Source organism: Schistocerca nitens, chromosome 6 (genome assembly GCF_023898315.1).
Source record: "Schistocerca nitens isolate TAMUIC-IGC-003100 chromosome 6, iqSchNite1.1, whole genome shotgun sequence".
Lineage (NCBI taxonomy): Eukaryota > Metazoa > Arthropoda > Insecta > Orthoptera > Acrididae > Schistocerca > Schistocerca nitens.
In genome coordinates, this window is record NC_064619.1 from 123,902,710 (window position 1) to 123,923,647 (window position 20,938).

The window sequence follows — 20,938 nt, forward strand, 5'->3', positions numbered from 1 at the left end:
TTTTTTCCCCCTAAGGTAAGTCTTTCCGCTCCCGGGATTGGAATGACTCCTTACCCTCTCCCTTAAAACCCACATCCTTTCGTCTTTCCCTTTCCTCCCCTTTCCTGACGAAGCAACCGTTGGTTGCGAAAGCTAGAATTTTGTGTGTATGTTTGTGTTTGTTTGTGTGTCTATCGACCTGCCAGCACTTTCGTTTGGTAAGGACTATTTAGATTATATTACTACTTCTGTGGTGATCAGTGTTGGAAGGGTCAACCACTGCTAATAAGCAGTGTTGGCCAGTCTTAATTGTACTGATTTTTCATGTTGTAATTTAAACAATCTTCCCAGAGGCTGCCTCTGTGCACCCCTAAGCTGTGATAATTTTTTGAAACAACAATTCATTGATTGATTTGCATGTTTCAAACTGGATGTATGTATACCCATAAGGGTGGTGCAGATGAACGAAGAGGTGCACAGCCCTACATCAGTCTTTGTGAGACACAGTGGGAAATGTATAAGGGTTCCATTCTATCATTCATAGTCATCATATATTCATTAAAAATTATTCCATTCCATTGTGGCAGGATGCTGCAGCAACCAGTATCAAATTATTTCAGAATAAAAACAGTCTTAGTGCAAAATTATTTAATGTCAATGACACGTTTTATCCTCTTAGGGAATCATCACATTCTTTGTAAAAACAAGAAACCAATCAGTTAGTAACAAAAGAAGGAAGGGGCTTGGTCTTATCTTGCATGACTATGCAAGTAAAATGGACAAAAAGTAATTGAAAATCATGTAAAAGTGTCATAGCTGGATATGAAACCCATCCGTCATATAGCCATATAAAAGGGAAAATGGATGCAACAGTAACTGGATATGTAATCCATTTGTCATGAAAACACACAAAATGTGTGGTGTACCTAGTCAAAAGAAAAGAAAACTGCCGGTGTATCATCGAGAAGGTACAGGAAGGTGGCGGAATAATTTCACAGACTAATGTATGTTACCTTGAACACACCAACTTACATCACCATAGTAGTACAAAATAGAGCCATGCACACAAAGTTTGAGCCACGTGCAGCACAGTGTCGCTTTGGTGTGCACACAACTGCTACTGTGACTGATCAATATGCAAATACTGTGTTTAATGTGGCAATAGGTGCCCAGGTAGTGTGCATGACTGGCATAGGGCAAATTTACAAATTGTAAAAACTACATAAACGTAATAATTAAGATAATATAAGCAAACCATTGCAACCTCATGAAGCCAAAAGTATTTCAAGGTACTCCTATATAAAACAGAATAATTAAGTAAAATGATGACATAAAATAGCAAGTCAGAATATGTCATTAAAACTGTCATACAGAGTAAAATAGCTAAATTTTAGAATGGTTGCACACAACCCAAACATCATGACATCAGGAACAAGGGCAGTCATAAGCTTTGCAGACTATTAACAAAGACATATTTCTAATCATTAGAAGAAAAAGGTAAGTTAAAGAATATAAAAAAGTAGTCAACTATGATAAAATTAAGTCATTAATAAGCCCCCTTTGAAATATAATACCCCTGATGTCATACACAACAAAACAAACAAGTTAAAAATTAGGTTGTCAACAAAATAAAAGATATCATTGTAGCAGTATTGACATTAAAAAATTCTGCAATCAAGACTGTGAAATATATACATTACATTGTAAGTTCAGCATTTCTGAATGATTTTCACTGATATAACTTCATGTCGCCGGATTTTTATCAATTTCATTCTTAGAGACTCCATTCATTTAATTTTAGGGAGTTCAGTTCTTTTGGTATATAGCCCTAAGCAGGGTAAGCCATAGTCCTTCATCAAATCTCTTACGTGTGTGTGTGAGGGGGGGAGGGGGGGTGGGGGGGTTAGTGGTGATCAGTCTTCTGACTTGTTCGATGACTTCCTCTCCTGTACCGAATTCTTCTACATGCGTACTTTTCAAGCTGCTCTGAAGTGCATGGCAGAAGGTTTTTACCATTGTACCACATGGTAAGGTTCACATGTGCTCTTGTTGGAGGTGTACTGTTTAAATGCCTATTTGCATACTATAATTACTCTAATCTTGTCTTCACAGTCCAAATGGGACCACACTTGGGGGGGGGGGGGGGGGGGGGGCTGTAGTATACTCCTAAATCCTTCACTTACTACTGGTTCTTGAAACTTCGTAAGTATACTTTTGAGGTATAATTTGTGTCCCTTACAAGCATGTGCCAGTGCACGATTTTCAAGATTTCCATGACACACTCCCATGAGTCATATAAAATTGTGAGTATTTTCGCGTCTTTCTTTCTATATGTGCAGTATTGCTTATTACTACTATTTTATATTTGATATTGAGGAATATTCTGAGATAATATGGACAAGTATTTTGTAAGCAATCTTAGTTGTGAACCATCTGTATTTTACCAGTATCCTACCAATGAACCAGAGCCTGCCACCTACTGTACCTACAATTGAGCATGTGTGATATTCAGTTTTGTATCTGCAAAAATTGCTTCACCCAGGTATTTGTACGAGTTGACTGATTCCAATCATGAATCATCATTTCTGTACATTTGAACCAAGTGGTCAATATTTCGACAACTTTAAAATCATATTCTACTTCTGTTGACGACTCTCCATATGAAATATATGCTTTATCCTCCCTCCCAATTAAACCTCAATCCATTAATAAATTTCATATGTAATGCCATTTTATTGTTGTCTTGTTCATAAGAGTGTGGGTGTAATATTGTGTTGAATGCTTTTCAGAGGTGAAGATACACTACTTCTACCCAACTGCCTAGATCCATGACTTTCAGTGTGTCATATGAGAAATTTGTAAGCCAGGATTCGTACTATCAATTTTTTTCAAAATCCTTGCTGGTTGGCATGGAATAGGTAAATCTGTTTTGGGTAACTCCTCATGTTTGAGCTTAGAATATGTTCTAAGATTCTACAGCAGATGGTTATCACTGAAACCAGACAGCAGTTTCCTCCCTCTAGAGGGATCCTTCGTAACCACCCAGAATCACAAATCCTTCACCTGGTTCAGATTCAGTGATGCTGTCTTCTGAATCTGGACCGAGAATGGGAACAGCCTCTTCACATTCCTCCAGAACCTTAACATGTTCTCCCCCATTTGCTTCACCTAGTTGTCCTCAACCCAGCAAGCTACTTTCCTCAGTGTTGATTTCCATCTCAAGGATGGCTGCTTCAGAACCTCTGTTCATATCAAACCTGCCAACCACCAGCAATACCATTGACATATGCCAGGCATTCCAAACAAAGAAGTCTGTTCCATACAGCCTAGCCACCCATAACTGTCACATCTGCAGTGAGAGCAGTCCCCCTCCATATATATTTCAAGAGTCTCACTGAGGACTTCACAAGCCAAAATTACTCACTCAACCTTGTTCAGAAACAGATCTCCCATGCCTTGTTTCTCCAGTCACCTACCATCTCCCACATATCCACGATCTGGACACAAATGAGCACTCCCCTTGTGACCCAGTACCACATTATACAGAATCAACAGAATCACGTGGAGAGTACAAATGGTACTCAAACTCTTGTCTGCGTTTCAAAAAAAAGATACCTATACCCTCACACAGAGCTGTATATCTTGGGCTCCAGGATGCATGATGCTGACGTGGATCTAAGGTACTCTGTAACACTTCCTTGTGGCTCATCCTTCGGCAGGACAATAGAGTGCTGCCCTCGAGGCAGTGTTCTACTGCTCATTATATATTTTTGAGTTGAGGTATAACAAAAAGAATTAAGATAGTGAAAATGAGATGGGTGGGACATGTAGCCAGGTGACTAGATAGAAGACAGACCAAGAAAATTTTTGTTTAATTCCAGGAGATAAGAAAAGACCAATACGACAACCTGAGGCAAACTGAGTTAATGATGTTAGAAAACATGCAGGAAGAACATGGGTGTGTAGAGTAAAAGATCATAATGTGCGAAAAAGTCTCTTGAGAAGATCTCCATTCAGCGATGTATGTAAAATGGCTGATGATGACTCTGATGAGTACGATCTTGAGACTGCAGGCATTAACGATTGTGTATTTAATATTGATGCAGCATAATAATCTAGGAGGAATGAAAACTGAGGAAAACTAGAGATGTTAAGCATGGGAAGCATGGCATTCACTGTCACCCCAGTGGGTGCAATTCTATCTGTGTTCTTTCATGACTATTGTATAGTGTGTAAAAAATTTTCCAGTAATTTACGTTAGAAAAACAGTCCTCAATAAGGAGAAGTGGCTGTCAACAATAAATAAGTGTGCTGAATAGTCTCTTATGATGCAGTGTAATCTGTGTACTCAAAGATTGTGGCTCTAGGTAATAAATCTCTGTTTCCAACTGCTATGCAAAGGCTCGGGTGATAAGGGTATTAAATTTGAAACCAGAAACTTTGGTCAGTAATTCTTTGCTTGCTGTACTGAGTCATTTAACAGAAGTTTTTAACTGCATATAAATTTGATCTTCATAAAACATTCTCCACAGAGAAAGCAATGTAAGACCTCAAAAATGAAGTGCTGGCAGAGCTGAATTATAAAAACTGTAGTGTTGGTATATTTTGTGCCCTTGCCAAAGCGTTATATTGTGTGAATCACAAAATTCTGCTTGACAAACTGAAGTGTTGTGGCATTAATGGCATAGCACCCATCATGTATGGATAATAGAAAGCACAGGGCCTCACTGACAGACTGTATCAAGGAATGAAACGCGTGAGAATGGGATAACATTTAGTTGTCTACCTGTGTGCTGTGCACTCAAGTTTAGTGAGCTACTGTTCATAAAACAGTTTGTGCTTGTCATTTTGCATTGTTTGTCGCTATCAGCTTCAGCACATTTTTTGTTGCTATCAGCTTCAGCATCATCTAAAAGTCACCGAAGTCAAATGAAAACTTTAAAAGTGTAATTAAAAATCAAGATTTTTCACCATTGTTCTGTGAGTTGGCAGTACCGTTACCAGTGATACAAGGAATGCTCTACAGGCAGCAGACTACTACAGACCAGGGAAACACGGCCACAATACCGGTTCAAAATAGCTGACCTACCTGTGACATGCATCAAGGGAAAATAGCATTCGAACTTATTGAAATCCGTTGGTGAATGAAGGTCCAATATTGTGATGCACATCTATTACTGCAGCAAGTGGATGAGTGGAGAAGAATGTTCAGAAGAAAGTGGTGTGACTTCGTGACAGATGCTCAGTACCCAGGTCGGGCAAACTGCATTGTGACAACAGGATCTCCTGCAGCATTTGAAGTGATTGTGATGGAAAATCACCATGCAACCATGGATGAAATGACCACAAATGTGAACATTATGTGTGGTTCAGCACATCAGGTCATTTGTGAAGTGTTCAAGTTTCACAAAGTGTATGTAAGACGGGTACCGCAGCAGCTCATTCGAGAACTGAAACGGCGACGTGTTGATGTCTGGGAAGAGCTTTTGCAGCGTTTTGAAGCAGGTGATGGCTTCTTTGCAAGAACTGTTACAAGAGATGAAACCTGTGTACTATCACCAACCCGAAACAAAGAGAGCAAGCCAGGAATGGTGCTATTCCTTATCACCAAAACACAAGAAGTTCTGGATGTAGCCATCTGCAGGGGTGGTTTTGTTGACTCTCTTTTGGGATGAAAGGTGTATTGTCTTAGAACACCATCACCAGTGTGTTATATTCCAATATGTTAAAAAGTCTGCTTTGGCCCGGAATAAAATGAAACTGACATGGACTTCTGATTACAGATATCATTTTGCAACACGACATTGCTCAACTTCGTGCTATCTATGCAACACCCGCAACCGTCGATGACCTGCACTTTGGTACTCTGTATTCACTAGATCTCACACCGAGTGATTATCGCATGTTTGGACCACTCAAAGAGCGATGGAAGGAAAGAAATTTCATCACAATGAAGAAGTGCAGTAGATGGTGCATACGTGGCCGCGCACGAATCCAAAAGAATTTCCTCCCTCCCTCCCTCCCTCCCTCCCTCCCTCCCTCCCTCCCTCCCTCCCTCCCTCCCTCCCTCCCTCCTTCCCCCAACGAATCTGTGTGCTTCCTGTGTGTTGCAGGAAGTGTGTTGAACAACAGAAAGACAGTTGGAAAAATGATACATTTGCCTTCCACTTTTGTTCAATAAAAATGTAAAAAATACTTAAGATTTTCATTTAACATCCCTCTTATTTTGAGTGTATCGTAGTTTTAGTAGTATGGATTTGTGCCACCCAAAATTGCACATTCAGGCCATTTGAAAGTTGTAGACCAACCGGCTGGTAGACATCAGGGCTTGTTTTCATCTGTATTGTTTACCTTTTTTTTCATTTGAATTGTATTAACAGGATGGATAGGTAGCATGCACGCTTTGTGTGGATCCAGAAGGAGATGGCCATAGTTCGCAAATAGCTGAAGATGCTGTTGGTGACTGTCAGCTCTCTGCAAGCTGTTGCCTCAAGGTGTAATAGCATCTGAGAAACTGGAACATCAAATGGGACACCTCAGGTGTTACCCGTTTCGGCCGCAGGCTCAGCTGCCGAGGCACTTTCCAGCATTTCCAACATTTGGCAACGTTGCTTGCCATAGAGTGAATGATAGGTTATAGTGCTTTTGTGTTGCTCGTGGTGGAGAGTCAGTGCGTGAACTGGCCATCTGGCTTCACTCGTTCACCCTGTGAGTGGACGAGTGGCTACACTTCAGCAAGATCTGAGCAGGCATGTGGGAGGGGGAGGGGGGTTGTTAGTTATCGGGAATTCCCATTGTTAAGCAAGTTATGGAACTCCTTAGGGAAATAGTGTCCAGGATTGGAAAGAATTCCAGTGTATGCTCATATGTCTGCCAGGTGGCCTCACCTGAGATGCAGAGGTAGCCCCCCTATTTAGAGCGTGGGGCTCAGTGATGGCTCACATCGTGGTCAGTGATGCCTGTCACTTTGGTTCTGAGGTCATCCTCAGTTTGTATGGACAACTGGGGAGGTGATGAAGACTGCTGGCCTTGCTCACAGAATGTGAACAGAGTTTACAATATGCAGTATAGTACCCGGAACTGATTCAGTCCTTTGGTTTGGAGCTGACTGGAGAGACCGAGCCAGAGGCTCCGTCGATTCGTCGTCAGTCTCGGCTGCAGATTTCTGCACCTACGTGATGGGATAGAGCACTGAATGACTCCTTTTGATAGGTCAGCGGTGCACTCCACTGAAGAAGCAGCTATTCGGTTAGCAGCATATTTGGGCAGTGCAATTATGGGCTTTTTAGGCTAGACAATAGTTTGAGGTCATCTGATGAACGCTCTCCAATTGCTACACAGATAATGAAATCAGATCTCGTACAAAGTAAAGACACTATGAATGTTAAAATTTTGGCAATAATTCGTTGAAGCATTTGTAATAAAGTCCTGAATTTACAACTGCCCAGGAAACCTATCATATTCAGTTATACGAGAGTGAGTCAGATATAAGCCAGATTTTTTTTTTATATGACTGTATTTAACCTTCAGAAAAATTCATACACAGGAATTTACTTTTCTATATAGTCTCCTGCATGGGAAACACATTTTTCCCATGGATAAACAATTCCTTGATCCTGTTTTTGTGAACTGAATGTGGCTGTGAGAGCAGCCTGTTGCACACGAACACTTTAATAACATCATGAAATCTATGTCCTCCAAGTGCTTCCTTTAAAGGTTCAAGCAAATGAAAATTATAGGGTGATAAGCCCGGGCTACAGGTAGGATGTTTTAGTGAGGTCCAGAACAATTCTTGAAAATTTTGTGCTCTGCAGTGAAAAGAGGCATCCATCATATGAAAATTTTCCAAAATCCAAGATTATCAGTAATGATTGCCTGAGCACTACCATAGCTTACGGTACCTCGGTAGCAATTTCAGCAACTGTTATTCAGCGATTATCTTCAGTAAGCTGGCTCACAGCATGAATATTCTCCTCAGTCCTGCTGATCCTCAGACTCCATCAGCAAGTTGAAGTCACAAGTGTTTTTTGTCCTAAAAAAAACTGTTTGTGCCATCCATACACTTGAGTCTTTCTCAGGGTGTTACTCCCAAACTGCACTACACTCCTTTTCAAAATTTCAGGTGCTTTTTATGCATGAAACTTAATTAAATAATACGTTGTGCAGCAAGCGATGCTACCTCTTGCTCTGACACTGTGCTTCTGTCTAAAGAAATGTTATGAAAATGTTTTAGCTGCGTAGGACAATCACTGGGAACAAAAGCAATAGTGATCAGAGATCATACCACTCTCCAATTACAACAAAACATGGGAAACAAAAATTCCAGTTTATATTTGGTTCACCCTTGTACTTGGAACTGAAAGTGGTTGAAACCTGAAGCACAAAGGTCTGAAATATTTAATGAAGGATGGAAAGTACATTCAAAAGATGAGTTAAACACAGGTGGGTGAGTGTTTTTTCCTATTGACGAAAATATTGTCTGTTGAAGTCAAAATAGGGCCCGATTGTGAATTTATCAGGATGCGCCTAACTGACCTAGGTGAACTCGAGTTAATCAGTAGTACAGAAGTACCCCAGCCATGCAATATTATTTGGCAGGCAACATTAACCTATCAAGTATAGACTAGGACATCTATGGATTCATTAGAGGTGGTACGGTTAATCTTGTGAAGTAGATCTTAACACATTTTCTAAGAACTAACTTGAGCTACTAGTTTGACAATGCATTGGCATTGGAAATATTTAGACCTTGTAGTTACAAACATGTCTGACCATAACCAACCATGTTAGTACAGAGACAGGGACTAGTGATCATGATGTCATCATAGATAAATCCATGAAGAAGGCTAGGAAAGTTTTTATGCTGGAAAGAGTAGATAAGCAGTTATTAGCATCCTACTTAGGCAATCATCTAGTTCCATTATGACAGATGTAGAGGAATTTATGCAAAAGTTTAAACTGATTGTAAATTGTACTCCAGAGAAGACTGTGCCAATTAATTGTGTTAAGGATGGAAAAGACCTACCGTGGTTTAATAACAAAATTCATGAAATGCTGAGGAAGCAGAAGTTGTTGCACATTCAGTTCAAAATGCAGAAATACCGACGAACAAAAGTTGGTAGAGATTTGTTCATAAATAAACAGATCAATGTGCAAAGCACACTACTACCTCCACCACCATACATTAGTGGAAGATCTTGCTGGAACCTGAGAAAATTCTGGCCCATCGTAAAACCTCGGAGCAGTCTCAAGGCTTCTAATCAATCAGTTATCAGACAGTCTGCTGTGGCAACAGAAGACAGTAAAAGGGATGAAGTTTTCAGTTTTGCATTTTAAAAAATCAATTCATACAAGAGCAAGAGAATTGTACAGTCATACCATTGTTTAACTGCTGCACAGACTCCTGTATGTGGGACACAGAAATAGGCAACCTTGGTGTTGAGAAGCAGCTGAGAGGTGGAAGCAAATATTTCGTCAAGTCAAAATGGAATCTGAATTCGGTTTTACAGAGAGGACTTTCAGATTTTTCTCTCTTCTTGCTTTTTATTTGTAATGAATAATATTTTGTTGCAAAGCCCCCAAGTGAATGGAAAGGAACACAGGTGTCTCCTGGTGAAAGAAGGTTAAAAGAGCAGACCTGCAAAATTACAGACCAGTATAATTAACATCAGTTTGCTGCAGAATTGTTAGACATGTCCTAAATTTGAATATAATTTCCTTTGCACAGAGAAGCTTCTGTCCACAAATCTGCATGGATTGAGAAAGCATCACTCGTGGGAAACTTGGTTTGTCATATGATGTCCTGCAAATCATAGACTAAGGGCAAGAAGCAGTTTCCACATTCCTAGATTTCCAGAAAGCATTTGACACAGTGCCTCATTACAGACTCTTAACGAAGCTCAGAGTATAAGGAATAGGATTCCAGAAATGTGGTGGCTTGAAGACTTCTTAAGCAACAAAAACTAGTATATTGTCTTAGATGGCAAGTGTTCATCAGGGATGAGAGTGTCATCGAGAGTGCCCCAAACAAATGTGATAGGATCACTTGTTTATTATATACATAAATTATCTGATAGACTGCGTAAGCAGCAATCTGTGACTGTTTGCTGATGACACTGTAGTGTATGGGAAATCATCATCATGGTGCGACTGTAGGAGGATACATGATTACTTAGACAGAATTTATATTTGATGTGATGAATGGCAGCTTGCTCTAAATGTAGAAAAATGTAAGTTAATTGAGGTGAGTAGCAAAAATAAACCTCTAATATTCAAATATATTATCAGTGGTGTGGTCCTTTACTCAGTTACAGAAATTAAATATCTAAGTGTAATCAATTAAAACCTACTCGGTTTACAAGCCACATCATTTTGAATAAAACACTCGAGCTTTCAATGGCTGTCTCTGCTATCATCGTCAGGAGTTGAAATCACTGATTGTCAGGACGGGCATGGTGTTCTGTGTACATAGATAGGGCCAGAGTAGCAAATGTGTGGAAGGCAAGTTGGGCAGCTCCTAGCAGCTCTGCCGTACCACAGAATTGAATGACATTCCTTGTCCACATGGCTGGCGCCACATTGGAAAATGCCACTCCCATGTCCCTACAACAAGTGTATATCTTTGCTTTTGCTCAATGTCCAAAGCTGGCCCCCATGCCCTGCTAAGTGTGTCGCCCTGGTCTCTGTTAAAATTGTCGCTGTTTATTCTGACTTTGGCTGCTTCTTTGATAAAAGACTACCACTGCAATGTTGTTTGAGCCAAAACTCTCATTTATTCATACTTTGTTTTATGCCTATTTTCTAGGCAATGTTCAGCCATGGCCAACTTCCCAAGTTCCCTTTGTTTAATATTTTATGAGTAGAATGCTCTGCACAACATTCGGCAACATAGTGAATGGTTTGACCTATGTAAATGCCACCACATTCACACAGAACACCATACATGCCAGAAATTCAGAGACCTGTGTTATCTTTAATGAGGCCTAATGTACCCCCTATCTTGCAGGCAGACCTTAACACTGGTTTCAGTCCATGCCTCTTCAGCACATGCCCTATCTTGCCAATAGTGAATCAGCGGAAGAGGCCAAGCTGGCTGCATTTCTTCCATGCCATGGAACTCACATTAGTAACTTGTTCTACTTATTATCAGACTATCTAGATTAAGGAATAGAAAAGTTCTGCTAACTACATAGTAGGTATGAGTGTTTGCTGTAAAGCTGTGCGACAAGTAGTAATGTACTGTAAATAGGATTCAGCATTGACAGATGTAGGTAAACATTTTCTTGAAAAAATACCATTGTAAATATTAATCTAACAGTAGGATACACAAAGTATAGTTGAGGCTGCAGTAGTTTCTTATAAAGTGATAGCTTTCTTTCAGATTTACTTGACTGAATTTAGCTGGCATAAACACGAATAACATTAAGTAGTAGGCCCTAGAGTGGTAGATTATTGTTAATACAGGTAAGTTTCCATGATTACTTTGTCTGTTTTCATGTATACAATGACTTGTTCCACATTCCTGAGGGCTCTCCTGGGAACTACAGAATATGATGGATGGATGGATGGATGGATGGATGGATGGATGGATGGATGAATTAATTAATTAATTAATTTCTAAATTGGTTGTAGCTTATGCTCATAAATATGGTTCCATACAATTAAATATTAAATCATGTGATGTGTCTTATCTCCTAGGTTGCAAGAAAAAGAGTACATGCAGATTGTAAACATATACAAGAAAGATCGTTCGGCTCAGACATTTTTATCAGCTTACAATTACGATGATATTGCAGTTGCTGTATTAAACAGAAATTCTACAAGTGTATGGGGAATTTCGCCTCCAGATCAGCAGCGACTTATTGATGAAGCTTCAGAAGGTGTGCTTCAGACTTTTTTCCAGTATATCTGCAGTTTTCATTTTAAAATTGTTGTCATGATATTTGATTACTTACATGTAATTTATAGGTCATTGCTGAACAAATTACTTATTTGTCTTTATGGCATGTTACTGTTTTCGCTTAAATGTTGCTAGTAGTATGCTTAAGAAGTTTTGGAACTGAGAGTCCTTTATGAGTCATTCGAGGACAGGAATGTGGTACCTGCAGAGTCACTTTAGTGAATTGTTGGTATTGTGCACAGTGCACAATGAAATGGAGGAGCGAACTGGCATTGGAAAATATAATAAAGGAAGGAGGAGACTGTGGAGAGGAGGGTGTGGTTGAAGGATGAGTCAAGTAAGCAAGTAAGGGTCATGAGATCAGGCATGGAAATGGGTGTGGGAGATGTGGTAGCAGAGATAGAGAGGCCAGGAAGATTGCAGGATTGTTTGTTGTTTTGTGAGGAAAATTCCCATCTATACTTCAGAGAAGCTGATGTTAGGGTGGCAGACATAGATCCAAATGGCATAGATTGTGAAGCACCCAATGAGATCAGCATGCGCTGTGCTCAGAGCAGCACATTCTGCCACTGCGTGCTCAACTCTGTTCTTGGTCATAGTTTGGAATTGCTCATTTATTCGGGTGGCATTATAGGATAGACTAGAATGTTTTTTAGATTGGATGGGCAATAGAATACCATTTTGGGAGGGGTGAGAAGGCTTTTATGTAGAGTATTCCTCGTTTTCAGATGCAATTATACATAGTCAAAGTCCTGACGAAAGGTACGGCTGTTCCAGGCCAGGGTGATGAGGAGGGTGGACCTTTGCAGCTAGTTTGATTTATTAATACAGATCATAATTTTATACAAACAGTTTTCATATAGTCATCATTTCATAGAGGAAATATATTATCTTTGACGTGTTTCACCTGCTAGTGTATCACCAAGTTTAAGATACATGTAACATGCAAAAAAACAACTTTAAATGCAAACATTTTGGCTTAGGCTTTGCCTTGAGTGTTACTGATATCAAGTGAAACAACAAGTTTACTACCAGTCACTATTAATTTATTTCTGCAATGCACTTCAAAGATTTAAAACTCCATCACCAGGTGGATTTATGTTAATTAGTTATGTTTCCATGAATTTCCCATATGAACAGTGGAATGGTCCTACTTACAAAAATGCCATCAGTTTGTACCCTCCTTCAGCTTGAGTGTATATATATCAGTTTATATTACAAATAGTATTTTATCTGCATATTTTTTAAAGCAGTATCAATTAGTATTTCAACCTATACTTACTTACAACATATAACAGTTGTAATCTTAACAACACACAATTTTGGCATAACTCGCAAAACTCAACAGATCTACCCGAAAGCCAACAGTTTGCACCCCGTGTTGGCCTGATAATCCATAATTTGTATCTGTTTATATCATTAAGAGTTTATTTACCTGACTATCCTTAATTCCTCATCATTGTATTAATTCAACATTTACTTAGTTAGACAATGTAATAGATGTAAGTCTAACAGACCCACAACTCTGGCACAACCAAAACTATGCTCTTCCACAGCTTTGGCATAACCAGAGCTTTGCGCTCCTTCTATCACTCCTTTCATCCTCTCTCTCTGAATCCCAGCCTAAATTGTTAAATGTATAACTTTGTCACTGTGGACAGCAGAATTATTACACTTAATGTTTTCAATATGTCACCTGATTACATAAATGAGTACAAAGTTTATATAGCTTAAGCTTCACAGAAAAGGATTCATATACCAACTTAAATATTTAATCTAATATATCTATTCATCTATTCAACCAAAGATCTCCACAATACTTTAAGACTTACTCTGAAATAATGGTTTTGGTTTGCTATATGTTCTTCGTATAATATTTCTGTTTTTCATTATGTTCTTAACATCTATCAGCTTTTAGACTCAGTCTTTGTTTACAAAGTGTGTCAGTTTTCATGTGATGTATTACAACAGAGAAAGGAGTGCGACCACTGGAGGCATTCTATTTTAGTTATTTTATTTGCACATTTTCAGTCAAGTAATTCCATATAGCCATGTTCTGAAATAGTGTTTTTGTTTCTCTACTAGATAGTGCCAAAGATTTACAAATCCCTTTCTATACATTAGAAAAATATCATGTGTACATGCAGAAGAAGAAGTGCTTTGGAGGAAAAAATATAAATAGCATTCAGAAAACCATATATTTGTGATCTTGTCACATGATAGTCAGTGATGTATTCAGAATAATATATTGTTGTGTTATGTATCAAGAATTGTAAACTTTGCTGTTTTTGTATATTTTCAATGACTCATTTGATGTTTATTATTATTATTATTATTATTATTATTATTATTATTATTATACACCAAAGTTGTAACACATCTCACATATCATATTAATCCACAGAGATCCACCTGATTATGAAGATTTAAGTCTTCGAATCATATCATGGAAATAAGTTAAATAGTAACTGGTAACACTAAACTTATTGTTTCATTTTAAAAACCAACTTCTTAAGTATCTAACTTTAGGTAAAGACTTTGGAAATACATTTCATTTATTGAATGTATCCTCACACTAACTAGGACATCAGAATGAATTTAATAATATGTTAATGCTTTATGTACATAGTTCTGTGTGTTCAAAGTTGGCATTGCAAAGTTAATACATATTATTCCTAAAACAGAGTCTGGCATGGCTGGCACAAAGAAGATCATCTTTTTTAGCATGCATTTAAGATCCAATACTTTTTTAAAGAATCACTATAACAGAAACCTTCTTTTTACATGGCTACAAAAGATGTGTTTTCTCATGCCAATACTCTTTATTTCATCTTAATATATTGTTTGAAAGGTCATCTTCAGCGTCAGTTTGCTGCATTTAACTAATTATCAACTCCGTTAGTGAGCTTCTAATGGTTTCCAACGACATGAGACAGTGTGGTACTGGGGTGCAAGACTCGCACGTCTCTCGCAGTTGACTTACGTATTGTGTGCAGCCGATCTTCTTCTCGGGGTCAGATGGCTGCATCGATCTTCACAAATGCTTCTTCCCCAAAGACTATAGCTGGTTAAAGGAATTTCAAAATAGACTTGTTTTCTACTCTTGAATTATTCTGTAATCTCAGGATACTTTTTGTTCAACTATTTTATATTTTCATCTCCACAATAAAATAACTTCACAAGTTTCCTGTAATCATTCAGCTTTCACACGTCAACTCCGTCTTGGACCATTAGATACTAACATATACAATTACAATATGCTTGGTTTAATAACCACTAAAAAACCAGTTCTTGCTTCTAGCAAGTCCAACACTAGAAAATCAAATGTAAGTGTCTTTAGTTCAATACATAATTCATTTGTTCACAACAAATATAGTCATTACACCATCAAGGAATAAGGCGTGCTTGCTCCTTGTGCTGGACATACAGTTTCTATGGCACGAGCGACAAACACTTGCCCACGCCAATCGACCATCGCTATTGCAGTATTCTCCCGATACACGTCCATCCTACACACAAACACAGAAACCGGCGGTGAGGTAAACACATCTCCACTCTCTCACCCTCATACTTAAAATATCAGGTGTTCGAGATGGTGGAAACTCAGTGTCTCTAGAACTTAAACCGAAATTCTCGAGGCACTACAAGCTCAAGTTTGACTTTTCTGTAGAGCATCCTAAATTACTAACAAATCATTATTCAGAAAGTGGACCTACACTCTTCTACAACTAACAGTGTTGTTAGTATTTCATTTTCATTCTTTGTAATCGGCAAAATTTTTGTTCCTGCTGCATCATTATCCAAAACTGATTGTAATCTCAAGGTTCGGGACACATTAGAGTATGCCTGCTGACCACAAATTCAGAAACTGTTGGCAATGAAAAACCCACTGATGTGCTTATATTTTTGCTGTCAGTTTTACTTCAAATTTCTTCAGTTTCCATTGTGATTCAATCCATTAACAAAAGTCCCAAGAGAAAAGTGATTATTGTAATTATTTGTAAAGTACTGAGGACCCAAAATATGGAAATAGATTTCCTTTGCTGTCATTTTCAGAGAAGTTTTTAATTTACTCAAAATGGCAACAACCGTTACAGACTCTTCAAATTTTAAATGATTCTTTCCTCTTATAACACAATGAGGACTACTTTCTGACAGTTGAGACTGAATCAGAATATGTAACTTCTGTTGGCAAAAGCCGGGTCTGTTTCTAGCAAAAGATGTGGTCTGTTTCCAATGTCACAGCAGGTAGGCTTTGCCCCCTACCCCTTCATGTAAGTTGGCAACCGTCCTATTTTTTGTAGTCAAAAGCTAGAGGGGTCACCTTTGAAGCCTTAAATGGTCAGACTGCCATCATGTCATCCCCCAGGTAGTTTCAGCTTTGATAAGGATCAACAGATTCAGCTCCGTTAACATTGTAGAGCCACTTTATTATGGGCACTTACTACCTTGCACAGTTAACTGCTGTCACCTCGAACAGAACGTACAGATGTCTCTCACAAACAGGCATAGCCTCATTTGGTATGGTGGCTGCAACTATCTTGCACTATAGCCACAAAATAGCAATACCAGCCATGTAAAAAGAGTTCGCTGTGACCTGTCCCTTTTGTCCCATGGGTTGGTACCTTGTGGTTCAGTACACTCGGTGTAATTGAATTCCTTCATTCAGTCTTCACCTAGCACATTACTGGTGTTTGTATAGTCCAAAGAACTTTGTATCAGGTTATATGTGGTTTCTGTGCACTTTTCATAAGGTCTCTGTACATGTAGTCTGTGGCCTTTAGTGTTGCTTAATGTCAGTGAAGGTGGTGCTCAGCTGAATGCTGTCTAACTATAGTGTCAGTGAAGGATGCCCTCAGCTGAATGTTGTCTAACCATATCTTCACCACCTCTGCAAACTGAGGCACATTCCTTTAATGCTAGTTGCCTGGGGTGGGAGCACTGTTAACAGCCAGTGAGAAGGTCAGCACAGTATCATCTTCAGTCCAGTGAGATTAATTAAAGTGCATGTGATCTTGGGAATTTGGAAAATTTGTGGAGAAATTTTCACCATAGACAGAAAAAGCTTTATTTTATAGAAATTACTGCAGTTTACATCTAGAGCATTATTAAATTTATTTATTTACAATCATAATTTTGTTTATTGTACCATAGTCAATTTGTAGCTCTGTATGAAGTGTGTCAGATGCATATTTGTTCATCTCCAGTTGTGGAAAATTAGAAAGGAAGGTCTGGCCATTCAGACAGCTGGATGAAAGGGACACCCCCTCATGTGAGGATGAATGGAGACAAAATGATGGTGAAGCCATCAGAGTACAATAGGAGATCTAAGATAGTACATAGTTAAGCATGGTGGCAGCTTCAGTCCAGAGAAATTGAACAGTATGAGAAGTAAATATGGGTTAAGGGATAGAGAAAAGAGAAGTGAAATGAACAGAGCAATTAAGAGCTAGGAGGAAAGTGAAAAAGAAGGAGAAATCAAAAATAAAGAGAAATATTAAGATAAAAAAGTAGTAATGTAATAATTTTCCTTAAGAAAGGAGTAATAAGTCCACAAACTAGAAGTCTTATTTTTACTGTTATATACACTCCTGGAAATTGAAATAAGAACACCGTGAATTCATTGTCCCAGGAAGGGGAAACTTTATTGACACATTCCTGGGGTCAGATACATCACATGATCACACTGACAGAACCACAGGCACATAGACACAGGCAACAGAGCATGCACAATGTCGGCACTAGTACAGTGTATATCCACCTTTCGCAGCAATGCAGGCTGCTATTCTCCCATGGAGACGATCGTAGAGATGCTGGATGTAATCCTGTGGAACGGCTCGCCATGCCATTTCCACCTGGCGCCTCAGTTGGACCCGCGTTCGTGCTGGACGTGCAGACCGCGTGAGACGACGCTTCATCCAGTCCCAAACATACTCAGTGGGGGACAGATCCGGAGATCTTGCTGGCCAGGGTAGTTGACTTACACCTTCTAGATCACGTTGGGTGGCACGGGATACATACGGACGTGCATTGTCCTGTTGGAACAGCAAGTTCCCTTGCCGGTCTAGGAATGGTAGAACGATGGGTTCGATGACGGTTTGGATGTACCGTGCACTATTCAGTGTCCCCTCAACGATCACCAGTGGTGTACGGCCAGTGTAGGAGATCGCTCCCCACACCATGATGCCGGGTGTTGGCCCTGTGTGCCTCGGTCGTATGCAGTCCTGATTGTGGCGCTCACCTGCACGGCGCCAAACACGCATACGACCATCATTGGCACCAAGGCAGAAGCGACTCTCATCGCTGAAGATGACACGTCTCCATTCGTCCCTCCATTCACGCCTGTCGCAACACCACTGGAGGCGGGCTGCACGATGTTGGGGCGTGAGCGGAAGACGGCCTAACGGTGTGCTGGACCGTAGCCCAGCTTCATGGAGACGGTTGCGAATGGTCCTCGCCAATACCCCAGGAGCAACAGTGTCCCTAATTTGCTGGGAAGTGGCGGTGCGGTCCCCTACGGCACTGCGTAGGATCCTACGGTCTTGGCGTGCATCCGTGTGTTGCTGCGGTCCGGTCCCAGGTCGACGGGCACGTGCACCTTCCGCCGACCACTGGGGACAACATCGATGTACTGTGGAGACCTCACGCCCCACGTGTTGAGCAATTCGGCGGTACGTCCACCCGGCCTCCCGCATGCCCACTATACGCCCTCGCTCAAAGTCCGTCAACTGCACATACGGTTCACGTCCACGCTGTCGCGGCATGCTACCAGTGTTAAAGACTGCGATGGAGCTCCGTATGCCATGGCAAACTGGCTGACACTGATGGCGGCGGTGCATAAATGCTGCGCAGCTAGCGCCATTCGACGGCCAACACCGCGGTTCCTGGTGTGTCCGCTGTGCCGTGCGTGTGATCATTGCTTGTACAGCCCTCTCGCAGTGTCCGGAGCAAGTATGGTGGGTCTGACACACCGGTGTCAATGTGTTCTTTTTTCCATTTCCAGGAGTGTATATTATGACAGGTACTTGGAACTTTGGCTACTGAGGCTAAGTATTGACTAACCATTCTGTCTCCTTGTAGTTACAGCTTAGAATTGCTGTCTCTGTGTGTCTCATAAGTGGCAGGAAGGTGAATAGTAACCCCCATTACAAAGCCTGAAAAGGATATAGGACAAATTTCTTTCGTAATTTCATGTTCTGCCCTTGACTGGAATCTGAAGACAAGTCTCCACCTGCAGTTGGTTACATTTGTTACTGAAATATAATGGTTCATTAATTGTGAATAGGAACTAATTAGTTAATATAAACAACATATTTTTAAGCTTTAGATACTCCTTTTCTTGTTTCAGAGCGTGACATTGTTATGAAGTTACTGTGGACTGTGAAAAGAAACACAAATGATCCTTCAGTAAGTGGAATTATCACTGACTCAAGGGATTGGGTTATTCAGGGGCGAGTAAATAATGTCAGAAATCCAGAACTTGATAAGTTGCTAAAGCTGCTGAAAGGAGACAAAGGAGAAAATTATGTTGTGTTGCATGATGTGCTTCCAAAATTTTTAAAAGTTACAAATAGGGAGACAGCTACACCTGTGACGCAATTTATGTATGGGAAAGGTATGTATAACTCGTAATATTCTTTCACCTTTCATAAATGTTTTTAATTTTTTTTTCAAGTACTATAACAAAAGGAAACATATCTGAACTTTGACAGTTACACTAATGATTGAAGTGTCAAAATTGTCAGTCACAAACTTACAATTTGTGAACTTGACAGACTTGTTCAAAAATTGAGATAATTAATTATGCAGCACAGTGGTATATACTACATTTCATAAGAAGTAATAATTGTGTTTAGATCTGTTTTTTGTACTTGAAAAGCCCAGATCTAAAACAGCTGAGTGTACTACTTACATTTTAGATATTTTGATACTTGTAACAACAAAGTGCATATCTTACTTTCATTGGTCAGGCAACCCTATGCAACACATGCTGGACAAGGACAGAACACCCATAGGTAATGCTGTGTAATTACAACAAAATGGAAGGGATAGATTGTTACCCACCACATAAGGAGGCATTGAGTCATAGATAGGCACAGTGGAAAAGAATTCTAGAAATACTCAACTTTCATATTTAGTCTATGATCAGATGTAGAAAACTCACACACAGTCACACAAACACAACTCTTACACAGTATTTCTAGAATTCTTTTTCACTGTGCCTGTCTGTGACTCAATACCTTCTCTATGTGACTGGTAGATTTAGCCTTTCCATTTTTTAATTATCCCATCCTGGATTTTCCATTATGTGTGCAATTATTGTGACAATATCAATACTATAAAAGTATACATTAGGAAAAAGCAGGCTCGTTGCTATTGTGATTATTTTATATGAGATCAGTATCTAAATGGCACACACACACCTTCTGATGTTTAGGGTATAAGATATAAGTCTAGTATTAAGCTTGAAAATCTGGATAAAGTTAGATTTGGCAATACTAAAATATAACAGTAATGCACACCATCTTATGCTCCCCCCTGTCCAATTCCTCCTCCAAATAAGTGTCTAATTCCGCTTTATTCATAGAACAAATAGTTTATGAACATTCACTCTTCTATTCTATTCTTTTCTTCCATTACATCTTACTAGCCTCTGAAAGCTGCCCCACCTCCCGATATCTCTGTATGCAACACATTATTTCCATTATCTGTACCAGAGGGATGGTGTGTTGTTTCCATCCGTATAGTGTAATCATCACCAGCTTGCATTATTTCATTTGACCTAGCATTATGGGTATTTTTCCTACCATTATCACAGCTGTTGTCTTGGTGTAGCTTTTTATGACATACTTTGTCATTTTCTGAAGCACAATTTGATTTCCTGAGGATCAGTATTAATTACTGTCAGTTTTGTGCTCTTTCTGAGTGTCAAAAATTGTACTGTGTAGATTATAATTTGTAAAAAAGCTGTAGTGTTATGTCTATACTTAAAAATGTTTCTCTCTGTGTCATAAATTAAGCAATTACTCATGGAACATGAAATGTTCTGGTGATCTTTTC

The 20,938-nt window shown here is 39.5% G+C and overlaps 1 protein-coding gene across 1 annotated transcript in view; it reads left to right on the top strand.

The window, feature by feature from the left end:
- Positions 1-20,938, top strand: part of LOC126263224 (piezo-type mechanosensitive ion channel component) — a 686,714-nt gene that overhangs the window by 649,559 nt on the left and 16,217 nt on the right. Inside the window, exons 43-44 of the mRNA XM_049960308.1 lie at positions 11,677-11,858; positions 19,227-19,493. Of these exons, the coding sequence (XP_049816265.1) occupies positions 11,677-11,858; positions 19,227-19,493 (449 nt within the window). The remainder of the gene's footprint in view (positions 1-11,676; positions 11,859-19,226; positions 19,494-20,938) is intronic.